The sequence below is a fragment of the Rhea pennata genome, chromosome 3 (genome assembly GCF_028389875.1).
Source record: "Rhea pennata isolate bPtePen1 chromosome 3, bPtePen1.pri, whole genome shotgun sequence".
Taxonomy (NCBI): domain Eukaryota; kingdom Metazoa; phylum Chordata; class Aves; order Rheiformes; family Rheidae; genus Rhea; species Rhea pennata.
Window position 1 is genome coordinate 56,889,777 of NC_084665.1, and position 16,014 is coordinate 56,905,790.

The following is a 16,014-nucleotide window of genomic DNA, read 5'->3' on the forward strand; positions in this document are numbered from 1 at the left end:
CAGGAAGCAGAATGGCTGTTTCTGACGTTTTATTGTAGGGGAAAAAAAAAACAAAAAACAAAAAAGGAAATAACCCACACAACATAAACTATCTCCTTGCATCATGGGGTTGGTTTTCTCTCTCTTCAGCCCCAGATTTAGGGTCTTCACAAAGCATAATTTCCAACCAAACACGGTGGGCAAATTCCTGGAATCCAGCCCCTGGATTGCAGGGGACCGCACCAGACCAGTGTTGGCTCTAGGCACAGAGCGAGGAAGGCAAGCGTTTCTCCCAGTAGAGTCTCCCTTGTCTCTTCCCCATTCATTAGGGGTCAGTAGGGGTCTGACTTTGCAAGACCTGCTCCTGATCCTTCCTCTTGGTCCTTTCTGTAGAGTAGGTCAGGGTTGGGATTTTTTTTATTATTTTTTACTTGATGTGGGATTTGGAACCTTGATAGCATTGTTTTAAATAAGTTTCCCTAGTTTAATAGTATTTCCATCCCCATGGCTACTTAAAAGGTGAGTTTGCCAGTCCTTAAAAGGACTTGGCACTGAGGCAGCTGAGAAGGACACACGCTCTGTTCTTCTTTCATTGTGTACATCACTGCTCTGTGACACTCATGCTGAGGCTGGTATTTAATGCTGTACGAAACAGGATGAATACTTCCCAATGCTATTTATGCCTTTGTGATGGCTGTTCCTAATGCTCACTCTTTTTTAAACTAGGGTCTGATAAGATTAACATAACAGTGAAAATAGTGTAGGTGTTGGAAATGTAAGTCTGAGGAGTTCAACTGTATTCTCTGTCTCTGTTTTCACTAGACTCTCTCATTTCCTCTAGGTAACAGTGACCAGTCAGGATCTCAGGAGAAACTTCTCATTGAAGGTCAAGGCCTAACTGGGTGCTCTCCTCGGGATTCTGGCTGCTACGAGAGCAGTGAAAACCTGGAGAATGGTAATAATAATGATGGCAAAAAGTCTCATAATCCTCCCAGCCTTTTTGCAGTAGATGACTTTGTATGCTTTCTGCTCACGTTTCTGGCTAACATAGAGATATTTCATACTTTACCTTCTCCCTTGCTCTGACTGCCTCTTTCATTCTTAGCTTGGGCCACTGGTTTTCATTGCTGCTAGTTTATTTATTTGCAGTGGTAGAAAACATATTATGTTCACAGATCATCTGCTTTCTTTTGGGATCCTAAGACAACAGGCCTTCTCACTGCCATCCCTAGCCTTTTCCATTCCCTATCATAGTCTTGGGCAGCTGTGCATCGTGAGGCTTCTGCTACTCATACTTAGACAACTCTTTTCTAAGGGAGCACTGGCAATGGAAAAGTCCCTGAACTCCACTGGGATTAGGAGGATTTATTCTAAACCTTCACAAAAACTATTTAGAAAATAAAAAACTTCGTTTAATGCAGCATTTTTATGTTTGCTCAGGTTGCATTTTGCATTGTCCTCTAATCAGAAGCCAGCTGTAGAAATTTAGGGCAAGTGTATGAACACTTGCAAATTAATTAATTGAAAAGTTGTCAAGAAAAAAAAAAGAACTACTTATCATACTAATTTCCAACTACCTTGTCTTGCATCAGTAAAAGAGTGAAAAATTAAGAAGGTAGGTGATAACAGATTACTCTCTCTGTTTTGAAGAAATTGGATTTTTGTGTTGACTGAGAATTGTTTATTTCAGGAAACATGTAAACTTGTCATGGGAGATAAAATACTAAAATGGATTAAATTGGTTTGGGTTTCTCTTGGTTTGACATTATCAATCCAAGCCTTTGAGCCCTGGTTTGGTCTCAGACTGCCTGGTTTCATCCAGTGTAGATAGGAAACCAAGAACAGAATAAAGAGAGATGCTGAATCCCTTTTAGTAGCTCCTTTTCCAATTTAAAATATGAGCTGAATGTCTTTCTCTGAGTATGTGCACTTTCTGTCAATCTGCCACTCAGAAATAACCATTTATTGAAAAAAAATTGCCATTTGCTTTGAACTGAAATGCCTCAACTCCACAATATACTAAATTCCTGAAAGGCAGAGAAGATTTTTTTCTTCAGCATGGAATCCCCATACAGTAGGCATGCTGGAATATAATCATAACTAAATATATGGCATATGTGACAATTTTCTTTCCTTTTTATCTCTCAGTGCCATCATAATGATAGCAGTAGCACTGAAGTTAAATTGCTTGCCTGTACATCTTCCTTATTTTAAAAATACAATAAAATCTTCAGAAAGCAATTGTCACTGCCTGTCTGCTTAGATACTTACTTCTACATTTAAACTAGTATTTCTATCTGAGTTTTGCAGAATGTGAGATATCACTAATGCTTTTTATATTGCTTTTCATTTATGGCTTGCTGCATTCCTGCATCGTTTTTGTTCACTAATGCATTAAGTTCTTGTTTTGAAAACCATTATGGAAAGAACATTTGGTATGAGATTCGTCGAGAGATTTTGTCACAGCTAGTTAATCCGAAATGCACTCCACCTTCTTTGCAAACTTCACAAACCATAAGTGTTTATATAGATCTTGTTTCCAAAGTATATTCGATTCTCATTTATTAACATAAAGATAATCATTTGTTTGGTATAAACATCATAATGTGCAGATCAGCAATAATAAACTGCTTCTTGTACGGGGAAATGCATTATAAGAAATTAGTCTTTCAATTTCTGGGGAGTCATACATAATATTTTAATCACATATATAATATTTTACTGTTCTGTTTTGGGCTAATACTTGCACCTTTTGACATCAATTCAAAATTTCAGAGATCTGATTATGATTGGGAAAGAAAAAGTCTTGCTGTATATTATGTCAGTGGTACAGACCTATTTCTTTTAGGTACATATCTGGGTTCCTTTTGGAAATGCTTAAGTTTCTCACTGGAATCCATAATGTATTTACAAACAGTGACATATTTTTATCTCGATTTACAGAGAACAAGGAACATAGAATATGTAACGTGTTCAGTGTTAGGCAGGAAGAACAGAAGAGTAGAAAGCAACCATACCAGATCAGATCATTGGTCGATGTAGTCCAGTCCTCAGTTTGAAACATGGTAGAAATAACAGGTCTCCTTTAGGCTTCTGATGGCCCAGTGGTTATTGGGCTTGTTTTGCATGAAGAGCTTGTTTATTTGAGACACAGTCATAAAACTTATCAAGAATCTAGTTCTAACAGGACAGTGATCAAAAGCAGACAGCTAGAGAAAAATGTTAGAACAGAGCAAGCATATTTGATGCTTCCCAATGTACAAATAATTTGTGACTTAATGATTTCATGAATTGAGTATGGTTTCCTCATGTTCATCCATTTTTTTCAAACAATTTCTCTTTAGGAACTTTCCTGGTCTCCCCTGTAACCTCCATAATCTAATAGTACCCATGACATCGTTTTGTGTGTTTTGAACTTGCCTCCAGCTAGATTCATGTAAACATTTTATACCCTTTTACTGGAAGATACCCTGAAAAATCAGTCCCTATCCCCTTTCTCCTTGCCACTCAAGACTGTATAGAGTTTTGTCATACTACGTCCCAAGTCCTTTATTTTCTAGTCTGAGAAGTTCTATTGATTTTTCCTTATAGGTCACTCATCACTTTGATCATCTTTGGCTTCTTTGAACCTTTTTCCATTCTGCTGTGTGGTTTTTTTAAGGAGGGAGGGGGGGTGAAGGGAATTAGCATGCAATGTGCATAGCTGAAGATGCAGATGAACAGGGGCTTTATCAAGTGGGATAGTGATATTCCCTGATTTATTTAGAAACTAAAGCCCAGATTTCCACAGTGCCAAGTGGGCATCCTACCTCCTCTGGCATTCACTGCTAATTAAACAGAAGAGGAAGCAAAAGAACAGTTGGCCACGTTGCCTGATATAATGTGCATTTCTACTAGTTTATTAAAAAAAAAAAAAAAAAAAAGCAATGAGGCTAGGATTGTCTACTGTGCTATCATCTTTGTTGTCTCCATGTAGATGTTTGAAATACACAGAAATATAGCCACAGAAAGCAATGCCAAAGTGATGTTAACAAAATCTGGAATCTGGATGGGCCATCTCATGCACTCTGTTGTGTGCGGGTTTGAGTGTTTGGCTCTCTGAGCATGATCTTCCATGCAGCAAAAAAATATTGAGAGAAGCACTGAAAATTTGTTGCTGTAGCTCTGGTACCTCTGGAACTATTCCCCAGGACAATCTCCTTCCTTGTGAGGCAGATGGTGACAGAGCACCAAAAGGGTCACACCTTTGTATTCTAACTGCAGCAAGTATCATGGGAGGCAGATGTTGCTCTCTGTAACAGATACAGCACCATAGCTTTAAATAAAAGCATAACAAAAGCCTGGAGCTTGACTTGAACCTGAAAAAAAAAAAAGAAAGAAAAAAAAAAAGAAACACTTTCCAGGCATTTTGTATAAGGACCTTCTTTGTTATCTCCATGTTCACCCAGACAACTGAGTCTGTCTGCACACAGTTAAATCATAGAATCAGTAAAGTTGGAAGAGACCTCTGGAGATCGTCTAGTCCAACCTCCCCCGCTCAGCAGGGTCACCTACAGCATGTTAGACAGGGTTGCATCCAGGCGGGCCTTGAAGATCTCCAGAGAAGGAGAAGGACTCCACAACCTCTCTGGGCAACCTGTGCCAGTGCTCTGTCACTCTCACGGTGAAGAAATATCCCCTCACCAGACATGCTACTGTAGTTGACAGCACTATGAAAGCTATTGACTGCTTAACAATACCAGGCTTTAATATGAATGAATTATTGCCCAAAATGCTAACAATAAAGATATTTTTAAATCTTTGCTATAAACTTTAACCCATGTAGCTTTTTTTTTTTTTCCCTGAGATGGGCAGGGGACGTTACATTTGTTTTACAGTTCAGTCCTCACTTCGTGAAGACAACTTTAAAACTTTATTTTAAAAGTTTATTTTCAGGAAATACTACCTTCTGTTCTTAATGCCCCAGGACCATAATGAAACTAGGCAGTAGCTAGGAGAAATTACAGCAGCCTCACTGCTACTGCTCTTAATTTAAATCTGTGTAAGAGACATTACACTCTGAACTCCTGTCTTTTGTGCAAAAACAGTAGTATTTAACCCAGCACTTTTTCCTAACAGATGGTTTTAAATCATTTTGAAGGTGAGAGCTTAAAGATTGCATGTTGAGTTATTAATTTTATAGACAAAATGCTTTGAGCTTTCCTTCACCTCTTTTTTACATTTTTTTTTCTATGTGAAACAGGACTGAGGTGAACCAAAAATTTTCTTTCACTTCCGCCAAATTTTTCTTTTCTTGTGTTTCTTTCCTTTTCCCATTCCCAGGTTGTTGGCTCTGTACAGACACGTCCCATTTCTAAAGTGAAATGATGTTTACTAGATACCCCTACGGTCTCAGAACTAATATTGCACAGTAGCATTCTCAGAGCTTTTCTTTAGGTGATGAGGGACCTGAGTGTGCTGTACTGAAGCTAGTATACTACCTGATTGGTATTTCACACTCAAAAGAAGATACACGGATGTTGTTACGGAAGCTGTGACCGCAAGTGACAGACAGTACAAGGAACAAGTCAGATATGTACTAGCAAACATGAATAACCAAGAGAATATTCTTTTCCATATGCCTTACATAGTCACATTTGTTCCCAAGGCAGTAAAAAATGAATGCGACATCTCTGAAACGTCTTTTCAATGTGTTTTCAGAAGCAGAGGCCTAACTCCATGGAAAGGTGCACACACACAAACTTTTCTGCTACTTCTCTTGAGCTATCTGGACTCAAGATAGTAGTGGAGGAGCAAACAATGTGTGATATGTCTTTTCATGAACATTTTGGGAAAAAAAGTAATATTTAGCTTGAGTTTAACTGTGAGCTCTACAGCTTCTGAGAAAGGAGTTTGCACATGCTTGCGTTTATCAGGGCAGGTGCATCCAGAAAGGTGACCAACTGCCTTTGAGGGGAAAGTTTTCTGCATTTCTTTTTGAAAGTAACAGTTCCATTTTCTTTGCTAGTTTTCTGGATGTTGTGTTTTGTAAACTCTAGGAGCAGAGAAGGAGGCAAGAGAAAGAGAGAAAGCAAGCTATTTTTTCCTTTTAGGTTGAAAAGTTCTTTCCTTACACAGCAGGAAGTCTGAAGATAGGATATTCTGAAGTGAAACGTGCACTTGACGTGTGTTAGCATTCATAGTCAAAACAAGCAGTGTATGTTCTTCAGAAATGAAGTGTTAGCTTCTTCCAGATTGTAATTTTGAAAGAAAGCATCCATTTCTTAAAAGTGCATGAAATAAATTTAATTGTAATGAATGAAGCAAAAGTTCACAGATCTGGTCACAAAATTAGCTGGTCCACTGACAGCCATTAACTGGCTATTTTTTGTGGCTTCTGATGCTATGTAGCCAAAGCTATTTTCTTTCTCTCTTTTTTTTTTTTTTTTTTTTCTGGAAAAAAGAGTTCCAAGCTTTACTTTCACTATCTATCCTAATTTCAGAAAGCCTGCTCTAGAGTGGGAGAAAGTAACTCAATCACTCATGAAAAAAAATTGCTCAGGTGTCACATCATTCTGACAGGTTCTTTATTTTGACACAAATTTACTTTTATCTCGTGAGAAAAAAAATCTATGGAGCATTTGAGAAAAGACCTTGTATTTCGTACCCATGAATACTCTAATGATCTCAGTCTGTTTGATCGGGATTTTTCCATCAAGCAGATTTGATGGACTTCTTCGCTGTTTAAAAGTGCCAGTGCATTTCTCAAAACATACAAATAAAACTCATATAGAACATCTGATTTATATTGATTTGTGTGGTTTCTTCTTAAGTGGTTATGCTAAAACAGTAACACCACATCCCCAAGACCTTTGACTGCAATAAAACATTATGATACAAGATTAATGCTAGGATTAGTAACCCTTGAAACTTCCTGTTGAAACACTTTCATAATATAGGACCTTGCTCCATAAAACCCTCATGTCCCTGTAAGCCTATTTATAAAGGAAATAGTGCAATAGCCTTTTTGCTTTCTAATTTCCCACTGCAAATAGTTAGGTTCTCATTTAAAACATGAAATAACACTAGTGGCATGTTTTGTTGTAATTAAAAATAACAAACAGTATCTTTTTTTCAAAAACATTATTGTGCAAGTCTACCAAACTTCATTAGGAGATGAACGTAACTATCAATATCCTAAATTAGAGGAGTGAAAAAAAATAGATTTTTGAATTATTTCTGCATGGAGTCAAATCAGTTTGTGTAACTGATACAGGTTATCAGTTCTAACATAGGATATTTCTATGCTGAAAAATTTTTTTTAAGTGGGCTAAACTAAAAAGTTTTGCGAACTGCAGGGGGGTGAATAGCAATAATTTTCCTTGCTTGGTAATATTAACCACTTCTTCATTAATAAAACTGAAGCTCACAAATTCATATGCTTAAAATGGCACAGAGTTCTTGCACGTATAGTGTTTCAGGAAAAAAAAATAAGAGTAAATCGTGTTTCAAAGACATTTAATAGTGATCCACTGTTCATCAGAGGAGGTTTCTAAAAAAAATGCTGTATGTTTGTTTATTTGCTGCTAGGTAAAACTCGACGGACCTGTCTTCTGCCCTCAAAAACAGCAAGCGAGCATAGTTTTAAGGACTTCAGTAGAAACCAGCTATCAAATTACCCTACGCTTCCACTGACCAAGTCAGTAGAAACTCTACAGCAAGGGGATAAAGAAACACGGTTCAGTTGCACACATCGTGCTTTGAAGAGCTCCATCAAACCTCCAGCTGTTGCGGGTCTGAAAAAGAACCGCAGAAGTTTACCAGTTGCTGTCTGTCGGAGCTGTGAAACTCTGGATGGCACCCAGGGAGTGGATATGTGGCCAAGATCTCACTCACTGGATGATCTCCAGGCAGAACCCAACACTAGCCTACAGGAAACTAGCAAGGAAATAGACTCTTTTCCTCAGGATTCACTGGATATAGCAAAAAAGACAACTGGCTTTGCTCTGGAGCCTCAGTCTTGTGGAGGTAGCTATACGGTAGATGACTTGATGCCTAAGCAGAGTAAAGGAGCTGATGGTTCTCAGAAGGGAAGAGTTAAGGAACTGGACTGCTCTGTAATGGAGACTGCAGGTGGAAAGCCTCTTCCCTTCCCCCTGAAAAACTGTGAAGCTCAGCCTGCCTTAGTGACACATCCTGCAACAAGGACATCTCTGGAAATACAAAGTAAGGGCTTTCATGACCTTGCACGGGCGGATTATGCTCCTGTCCTCAAGGGAGGTCTAGAAGCTGAGCAAAGAGGCACAAATGAAGCTAGAATGCAACCAAAAAATCCCTCTCAGCCACCACCAGTCCCTGCCAAAAAATGCCGAGAACGCCTTTCTAATGGATTATATCATCCTCCCATGACTGTAAGTGGGAACCACTCAAGTCTAGAAGCACCGTGTTTACCAGTAAAAAAGACCAGCCCATCCAGTTCCATTGATTGTCATGGAGTACCTGTCCATAGGACATCTTCTGAACAGGACCCCAGTACCCCTCCTAGCCCACTGCCACCCTGGCTGGCTGAGCTCCCAGAGACTGCTAGTGTCCAGCAGCATGTGATAAAGCTAGGTCCTGCTTCAGCAAGGAAAATCTCTTGTAGCAGGGGAGTAGATCTGGAAATGGTAATAGAAACCAAGCTGCAGTCTGAAGACATTGATCTTACTGAAGAACCATACTCAGACAAGGTAAGAGGAGGGCACTGGTTCAACATTTTTATTCTGCTAGTGTTCCAATAGCTAGTCTTTCATTTATCATATCTGATCGCTCTTGCAAGTAACCAGCCTAGGTAAATTGTAAATTATTAGACATTCTCTGCCTCTTCTTGTCTTACCCCTAAAGTAACCTTCAGTTGTGTTTGGGAAAGAAGGGATCCCAGACCTATTTAGAGCCTTCATCATTTCAGGCCTCTAAATCCTTGGTGGTGCTTGGGATGGAAATGCATCTTTCTCTGCCAGTTTGTGGAAGTGGTGCTGAAAAGGAAGTCATGATTAGATTTTATGCTTCCAGGAGGATCTGCCTTGCTAGCCTAGTGATGAGGATGTCTTTCTGGGAAGGAAGAAGTCCCACGTTCTAGTCCCTGCTTTGGGGACTGCTGTATCTGTTTGCATGGAATAGTTATTGGCTAAAATGTATAAACACTGCTGGGAGGAAGAACAGAACACAGCATTTCCCCATTTCCCGGGAGGAGTGTTCTTATCAGTAAATAAGGCTTGTTTCTTTGTCCTTTTTCTGAACCCTTATGTCCTGCATCCTTCAGAAGCAGAACTGAGCCAAGAGCACACTTGCATGAATATTATGCTTCTGGCCCCTTTCAAAAGCTGAGATGAGTTTTGGCATTTGATATATCTCATGCCACAGAGGAGAATGTTTCTCAGCTTGTAAAAAGCCTATGAGTTCTGACACCTGGGGTATGTTACGATTCACATAAAGCTGCTGATTGATTCAGATGTCTCCTGGATTTAGGTGATGCCGGGGAATAGGTGATCTGAATCAATCTCTGAAAAATTTATAACAGAACTGCGATGCAAGCAGAAAATAGGTGCTCTAACTTCAATGATACAATGCGCAGGAGTAAGGAGATGTTAGTTTACCAATGTCCTTTCCTGGTAGGAAGTGTATCTAACTGTAAGAAGAACAGAGATCAGCATGAGTTGAGGAAAGATTATCAGTCCCCAGGTGAGGAACAAATTTAAAAAAATAAAGTGTGAACAAAGTAAATAACATCTTAAGAAAAGTTTTGTGATGTGGACTGCCCTGTCTCTGCCTCCTTGCATTTCTAGTGACTAGACACTGTCAGGGAAACCTGGTCCTTCCCTTCCTGCTAGAGTCTTCCTCTCTCTGTCATGGAACCTCTAAAAGAGCCAGAAAAGAAGTGGTGCAAAGGGTCGCATCAGTTAACTGATTAAACCAAACCTCCTTAAAATACCAGTAAGATTTCTGATTACCAAAATAGGTTACTACTCAGTAGATTATTGGAGTCAAGTTTCACCAGAAATGCTGATGGTGTGTATAGCCTTTGGGGAGACCTCAGTTCAGTTAGAGTTGATAGAAATTTTGCTGTTGATTTCAATGGCTGGAACTGATCTTTTGTAAGGCTCGTTAATGATTTATTGATTTTTTAGCTTCACCCTACCATCATCCTTTAAAGCTAGGTAAAATTATTTTTTGTGAATCTTGAAGAAGACTCCTGTTTGTTTCTACCCCACACTTATCTTTATGTTTCCATTAGTTGATCTGTATTGACACAGTTTTTCTTTTCTTACCGATCACTGTCTTCTACATGGCTGGCTGGGAACATGCAGCATGGTCGTTGTGGCATTCCTGAGGCTTTGGTACAGAGGTACTCGGAAGACTTAGACCAGCCTGAAAAGGATATTGCCACAAACATGGACCAAATCCGAGTAAAGCAGCTGAGGAAGCAGCATCGCATGGCAGTGAGTAGTTCCATAAGCACCTGTTCCCTGATTATGAGCACACTTTTTAAAAGGACTGACTACTGGTAAAGGGAGATACCTGCAACATTCTGGGTACAAAAGTGCCCTCTGGCACTTTCAACCTGGCAGGTATGGAGTAGGTTGGGACACGTAGGTCCCTCCTCCTGTCCCAAAGGTGGACAGTCAGTATTGGAAGGAAGAGCTGGTAGCTATCTCTCTCCATTGAGAGCCTGGAATGTCCAAGGAGATTGCAAACAGTCATAGCAAAGAGGTGCTCATTGAGAATGACTTGTATTAAACAATTCAGTGTAGAAATCTAAAAGGTTTTACGTCCCATGTTTCTCAAACCATACCATTCTCCACTACTCTCTATAGCAGAAGCAGGAGGGAGTAATGATCAAAAGCTCTTATGGTTTTCTATAAGAGAATTTGGTCTGTGTAAGAAGTGAGTAGGCAAAATTGGTATTCTGTTGTTTCAGTAATAAATGAAATGGATCGGCCTGGAAAGCCTTGGGTATGGCTGAAATCACTGGGTATTTCTGATTGTCTCATATTGAAGTATTAATGAAGTATTAACATTCTGTAGGCACACTATTCTCACGTTTAGCCCTTGCTATCCTCTCTGTGAGCAGCTTTTCTATTGGCACTTTCTTTCACTTTGCACACTTACTTTTAGACGGCAACACGTAGGAATAAAATGAGTCCACAATTTCTCTTAATTTAGCAGAAAAGTCAGTTTAGTATCTCAAGAACACACTTTACTGAAGAAGACAGTGCTCTTTGCAGTGAAGAATAGTCCCAAGAGTACAACTAGTGCAAGCCATTAGTGTGGACAAGATACGTGATTTTGATAGCAGCAAGTAAATCAGAAAGAAAAAGTATGCCATATTAATGGGAATATCACAGATTTCTTGTGTTCCAACCAATGACAGCAATCAGAAGGCTGGCCAGATAGATAGTCAGTTTTCCCCACTTGATTTGTAAGAGTGTGTGCTCCTGAAGGTAGATCTATGCTCAGCTTAAAATTTAGAAGTTATGAAATGCTGAAAGAGTCATACACTGATTTGTTACGTTTTCAGAACAAGTACAGATCGGCAGCATAGTAGGGTTTGCCCTTACAGATCTCAAGTTTGTGCCTGTCTCTCTGAAAGTGGTGGCACTTCTCTATTGATACTTAGAAAAGAACTTGTAGGAAATCAGCAATGCATGCATGTTTCTACTACCCACTGCATCTGCATTGCCAAAATTGGTGCTGTTGCTCCTGCTGCCGAAGACAATGCCCAAAGTTATCTAAACTTTTAAACCCATAGAGCTTTTGTCCTACTGACAAATGTCACCAGAGAAGCTGAAACATCCTCTATCAAATTCTACCAGTTTGGAATAAAAACAAAAGATGACTTGAAATAAATGAAGCAGTTATGTTTAATGTTAAGGGTTGTTTTCTTTTTTTCTTTCTACCCAGATTCCAAGTGGAGGGCTCACTGAAATTTGCCGAAAACCTGTATCTCCAGGACTTATCACCTCTGTATCTGACTGGCTGATTTCCATTGGTCTACCTATGTATTCCAGCCCGCTCACAGAAGCAGGATTCAACACACTGAGCAAAGTGCCTTCTCTGTCACAAACTTGCCTTCAAGAAGCTGGCATCACAGAGGAGAGGCACATAAGCAAGCTCCTGGCAGCAGCAAGACTCTTCAAACCTCTTGATCCAGAGGCAATTTAACATGCTCCATAATGTGACATTGCCTGTTAAAGAACCCACTGCTTCTTCCTACACCTATATTGCCCTAATTACTTCACATAAGTAAAGGGATCAAGGAAGTGGCTCCCAAGGAAAGGCAGATATCTTCCTCAAAGAATATGAGATGTTTCTATTGCTATCTTTGACAGCTGAAGGAGAAGAGAAGCAACCACCAGGTAACATAGATGTGGTACTTCCCTCCCCCCTCACTCCCCTGGAAAGTGTTTTTGTTTCATGAAGTGCACGGTTGGCCTGAGACCAGACAGCTCCACAAAATTAAGGGGCCCTTGTACATTTTCCACAAGTTTCTCAAAGTGATACTAATGATAAGCTCTGTTTCTGTGGAGGGCTCCTCAGGTTAGGAGCCTTCTTGTACATCAAGGTTCCAGGTACCTAAAGTCAGTCCTAAAGACCATGTACAAGCCAAGGTGCAACTCCCAGTAGAAGCTGTTTAGCAAATGCCTTCTATTTTTTTTAGCAATCTAGAGCTAAATGCATATCCCTGTGGTCATCTTCACTGTTGCTTGGTATAGGTCCCAGTACGCCACAAAGCCTTTAGCTAGGCCAAAGTTAATGGACTTAGTTTACAGTATGGTCCATTTCTGTCACTCCATTGCAACTAACCTGAGGAGAGTCAGAAAGCTTTTTTTATTATTTGTACAGAGCTGAGATAATTTTTATAACTGCTTTCCAGCAATCAGCTTTTTATTTGCCTTAAAATAAGCTTGTAAGCAGTTATCTAATGTTCACTTATTTGTATTCATGTTTCCCAAGCCTTGCTTCAACCTGTCACCCTTAAGTTGCATTTCAGGTGATTTTCATTTGGAGTAGCTTCTATAAGTTGTCTTGTCATAACATCTGATGTGTTGTAGAGATGCTTTTACAAATGCAGTGTTAGGTTTTGGTTTTCAGGCTAACTTCTTGTTCACTACAGTCTGCATTTGCTGTTATTACTAAACTGTTCCAAGATATACTGCCTTGTATATATGTAACTGCTTTTCATTTTAATCATATTCTGTGTACTGTGTTTTATTGTCAATCATTATGCTGCAGCTTTGACTTGGTATCCTGACCATACCGATTCCAAACAGTAGATTTCTGCAAATGAAAATTTGCTTATGGGAAATAAAATGAATTGAAGCAGCAAACTGTGTCCTATAGAAATCATCAGATCCACTAATTATATTGCATGGACAAAAAAATTCCAAACCCTATATATATATATATATATATATATATATATATATATATATATATATATAAATTACACTGTGATTTTACAACAGTTGATATCCCTCATGAGTGAATGTTAATAATTTCCTCTCACTGGAAGAAAGTATTGTTCTGGTATAGGTGGTGAGCCATTTTTCCATGATGTAATGCTATTTTTCTGCCTAAATCCATGTGAAATGTTCCATTCACATATGTGGCTAATGACAGATTTTATTTTTCTATATGGGTACCCATTTTATATACCAAATACAGATTATCATGAACTGCATATAACTAGCTTTTTCTTTGGGGTCTATACACAATGTGCCCTTTAGCTTCTTGTAGTGCAGATGCTCCATGGAAGACAGAGTAAGATTTACATTGGCAGGTAAAGTGAGATAAATAAAGAAACCTAGGCCAGGAAGTGTGCCAATTTCCAGTATCAATTCTGCCACCACCTTACAATGTAAAACTGTGCAAGTCACTTCACTTTTTGGTGCCTCAGTTATCCTACCCAGTTATCCACTAAATGGAGCTAATAACAAAGTGCACTCTGATGAGTGAAAAAGTTTGCTTACTGTGTAAATTCTTTTCTATAAATGGTCCTCACTTCATCATGTTTTGAGTCAGATGAACTATATGTTGTAGTGCAGTTGATAATTAATCTGCTCCTGATGGAACTGATAGGTGTTAGGTATACTTGCCTAGTTTCAGATTTCACCACCCTCTGCTACTTTTAGTATCACCTGTGTATTCTAGCTACATAAATAAGCAGACCATCATGTGAACTTAAGTAATTCATTCATAATTGTTCTCAAGCAAAGCTCCTCTGGACCTTTTTCTGTAATGTTCTTCTCTCTGTGGATAACTGGTATGTCTTCCTATGACAGCATTAGGAAACATATAGCATAGGCGTTCTGCACAGCTGGTGAAAATTTAAAAGGGGATTTTTAATGTCTTTTTAATAATAATAATTTGTCTATTGTTCTGTTCTGAGGCCTACACATAAACTATCAGTAAGCAGGAGGTGGAAGGAGCAGTGAGACCTCCTGGGATGGCTGGGTGGGACCAGAAATTAGTAGAATGTAGTAGATGGCAGCCTCCCCCAGGCAAGGGAAAAGTCCAAATTGGCTACATACAGGATAAAAAAAAAAATCCTCTTGTTGCAGGGAAGGCAAGTCAAATAATAAAGCTTTCCTGTACAAATTACTTTTCCCTCTCTTAATATCAGAAGGAGAACTACAGAAATAAGATGAAGATGTGTGCCAGACACTCTTTGTAAAGTCCATGGCTTTTAAATGATTATGTAGCCCAAGAAAATCAAATCACACCCATCAGGACTAATGTGAGTAGTTTGAGAGTTGTGAGTTTTAATAATTGCTTTGTGTTTTGTTTTGTTTTTTAAAGATTGTGCTCTGTGATCTTACTATAATTTTAGTTTATATTTTAATCTAAAAAGCCTTAAGCTTCTCAGTATTTGAGCTTCCCGGCTGTGGTTGCCGTGACCTGCCGCGTTCCCTGAGCAGGTGGGGCAGTGCGGTAGATGAGCCATAACCTCTTACCATTTCCTCGCAAAGTTCAGCGCACAAAGCAGAAATTCGCTTGTCGACTCCTGGGAAGCACAAAAGAAACCTGCTGCTGGAATCTGCTCTGCTCAGGCTAATGATGTTAAGTATCTATCCATTGCACCATTGTAACTCAAGCAGCTATTTAACAGTAGAAGCAGCAAGCCCCAAATATTACTGAATGCCGTTAACAACTGTAAACGTCTATCCATAACCCTCTATTACTACTCAGATAGCAGTGACATCTTTCGTGCCCTGTGCTCTTTTATGAGTCTGGCTTTGAATGCAAACTGGGAGCATGATCAGAAGCATTAAATATTGCATTGTTCAAATAGGTCATCATCTCTAAGAGCAGCAATAGTGGTCGATTCACCAAGTCACAGCTGAGCAGTTGTACTGTATTATTTTTAAAATAAATAATACTTTTGGTCCAAGATACTTTTATCTTTAACTGACACCCTCTGGGGAATCAAAACTGACAAGCAAGTTATGTAACAACTAACAAAGTTGCACTTTCTGTATATGAAATCAATATTTAAATAACTTATTTTTCTCCATTTGCTGTTCTTAAATGATGTAAGTAGCTGTAATATACCAGTACTCAATATGTCCTGCAGTTTGCTTCAACCCAAGAAAGCTGTGTATTGTAAAGAAAAAAAAATGAAAAAAACAAAATATGAATGTGTAAAGATTATTGTGCTGTTTCATTTAGCAAAAAAAATGGTTGACAAAAGGGTTTTCCTGTGTATCAAAACTTGTCTATAATTATATGTCATACTGTTCATAGATAAAAAATAAATAAATTTCCTTGGTCTCTCTCTCTTGTTTGTTTTTACTTTAGCTAACAGATGTTTTAGTTAGTGGTGCAGTAGCAATGTCCAGATATTTATTTTGCTTGTAACCCAGGCCCCCTCTCTAGCACATCAAGCCTGTAGTTCCTCACCTTGTAAGCATTCTCAACATAGATCTATAGCAGGAGAAAAAGGAATAAAAACAGGTAAAAAGCACTGATAATCCAGGGCTAGGAGAAGCCCTCAAAATTTGGTAAGGAGCAATAGAG

General features: G+C 39.0%; 1 protein-coding gene across 5 annotated transcripts in view; it reads left to right on the forward strand.

Moving 5' to 3' along the window:
* SASH1 (SAM and SH3 domain containing 1) overlaps window positions 1–15,767 on the forward strand; it is a 125,075-nt gene extending 109,308 nt beyond the window's left edge. For all 5 annotated transcript variants that reach the window (XM_062572360.1, XM_062572361.1, XM_062572362.1 and 2 more), the window contains 4 exons: window positions 821–934; window positions 7,549–8,687; window positions 10,305–10,436; window positions 11,899–15,767. In XM_062572360.1, the coding sequence (XP_062428344.1) occupies window positions 821–934; window positions 7,549–8,687; window positions 10,305–10,436; window positions 11,899–12,159 (1,646 nt within the window). In that variant the 3' untranslated portion in view covers window positions 12,160–15,767. The remainder of the gene's footprint in view (window positions 1–820; window positions 935–7,548; window positions 8,688–10,304; window positions 10,437–11,898) is intronic.
* The last annotated feature ends 247 nt before the right edge of the window (window positions 15,768–16,014 follow it).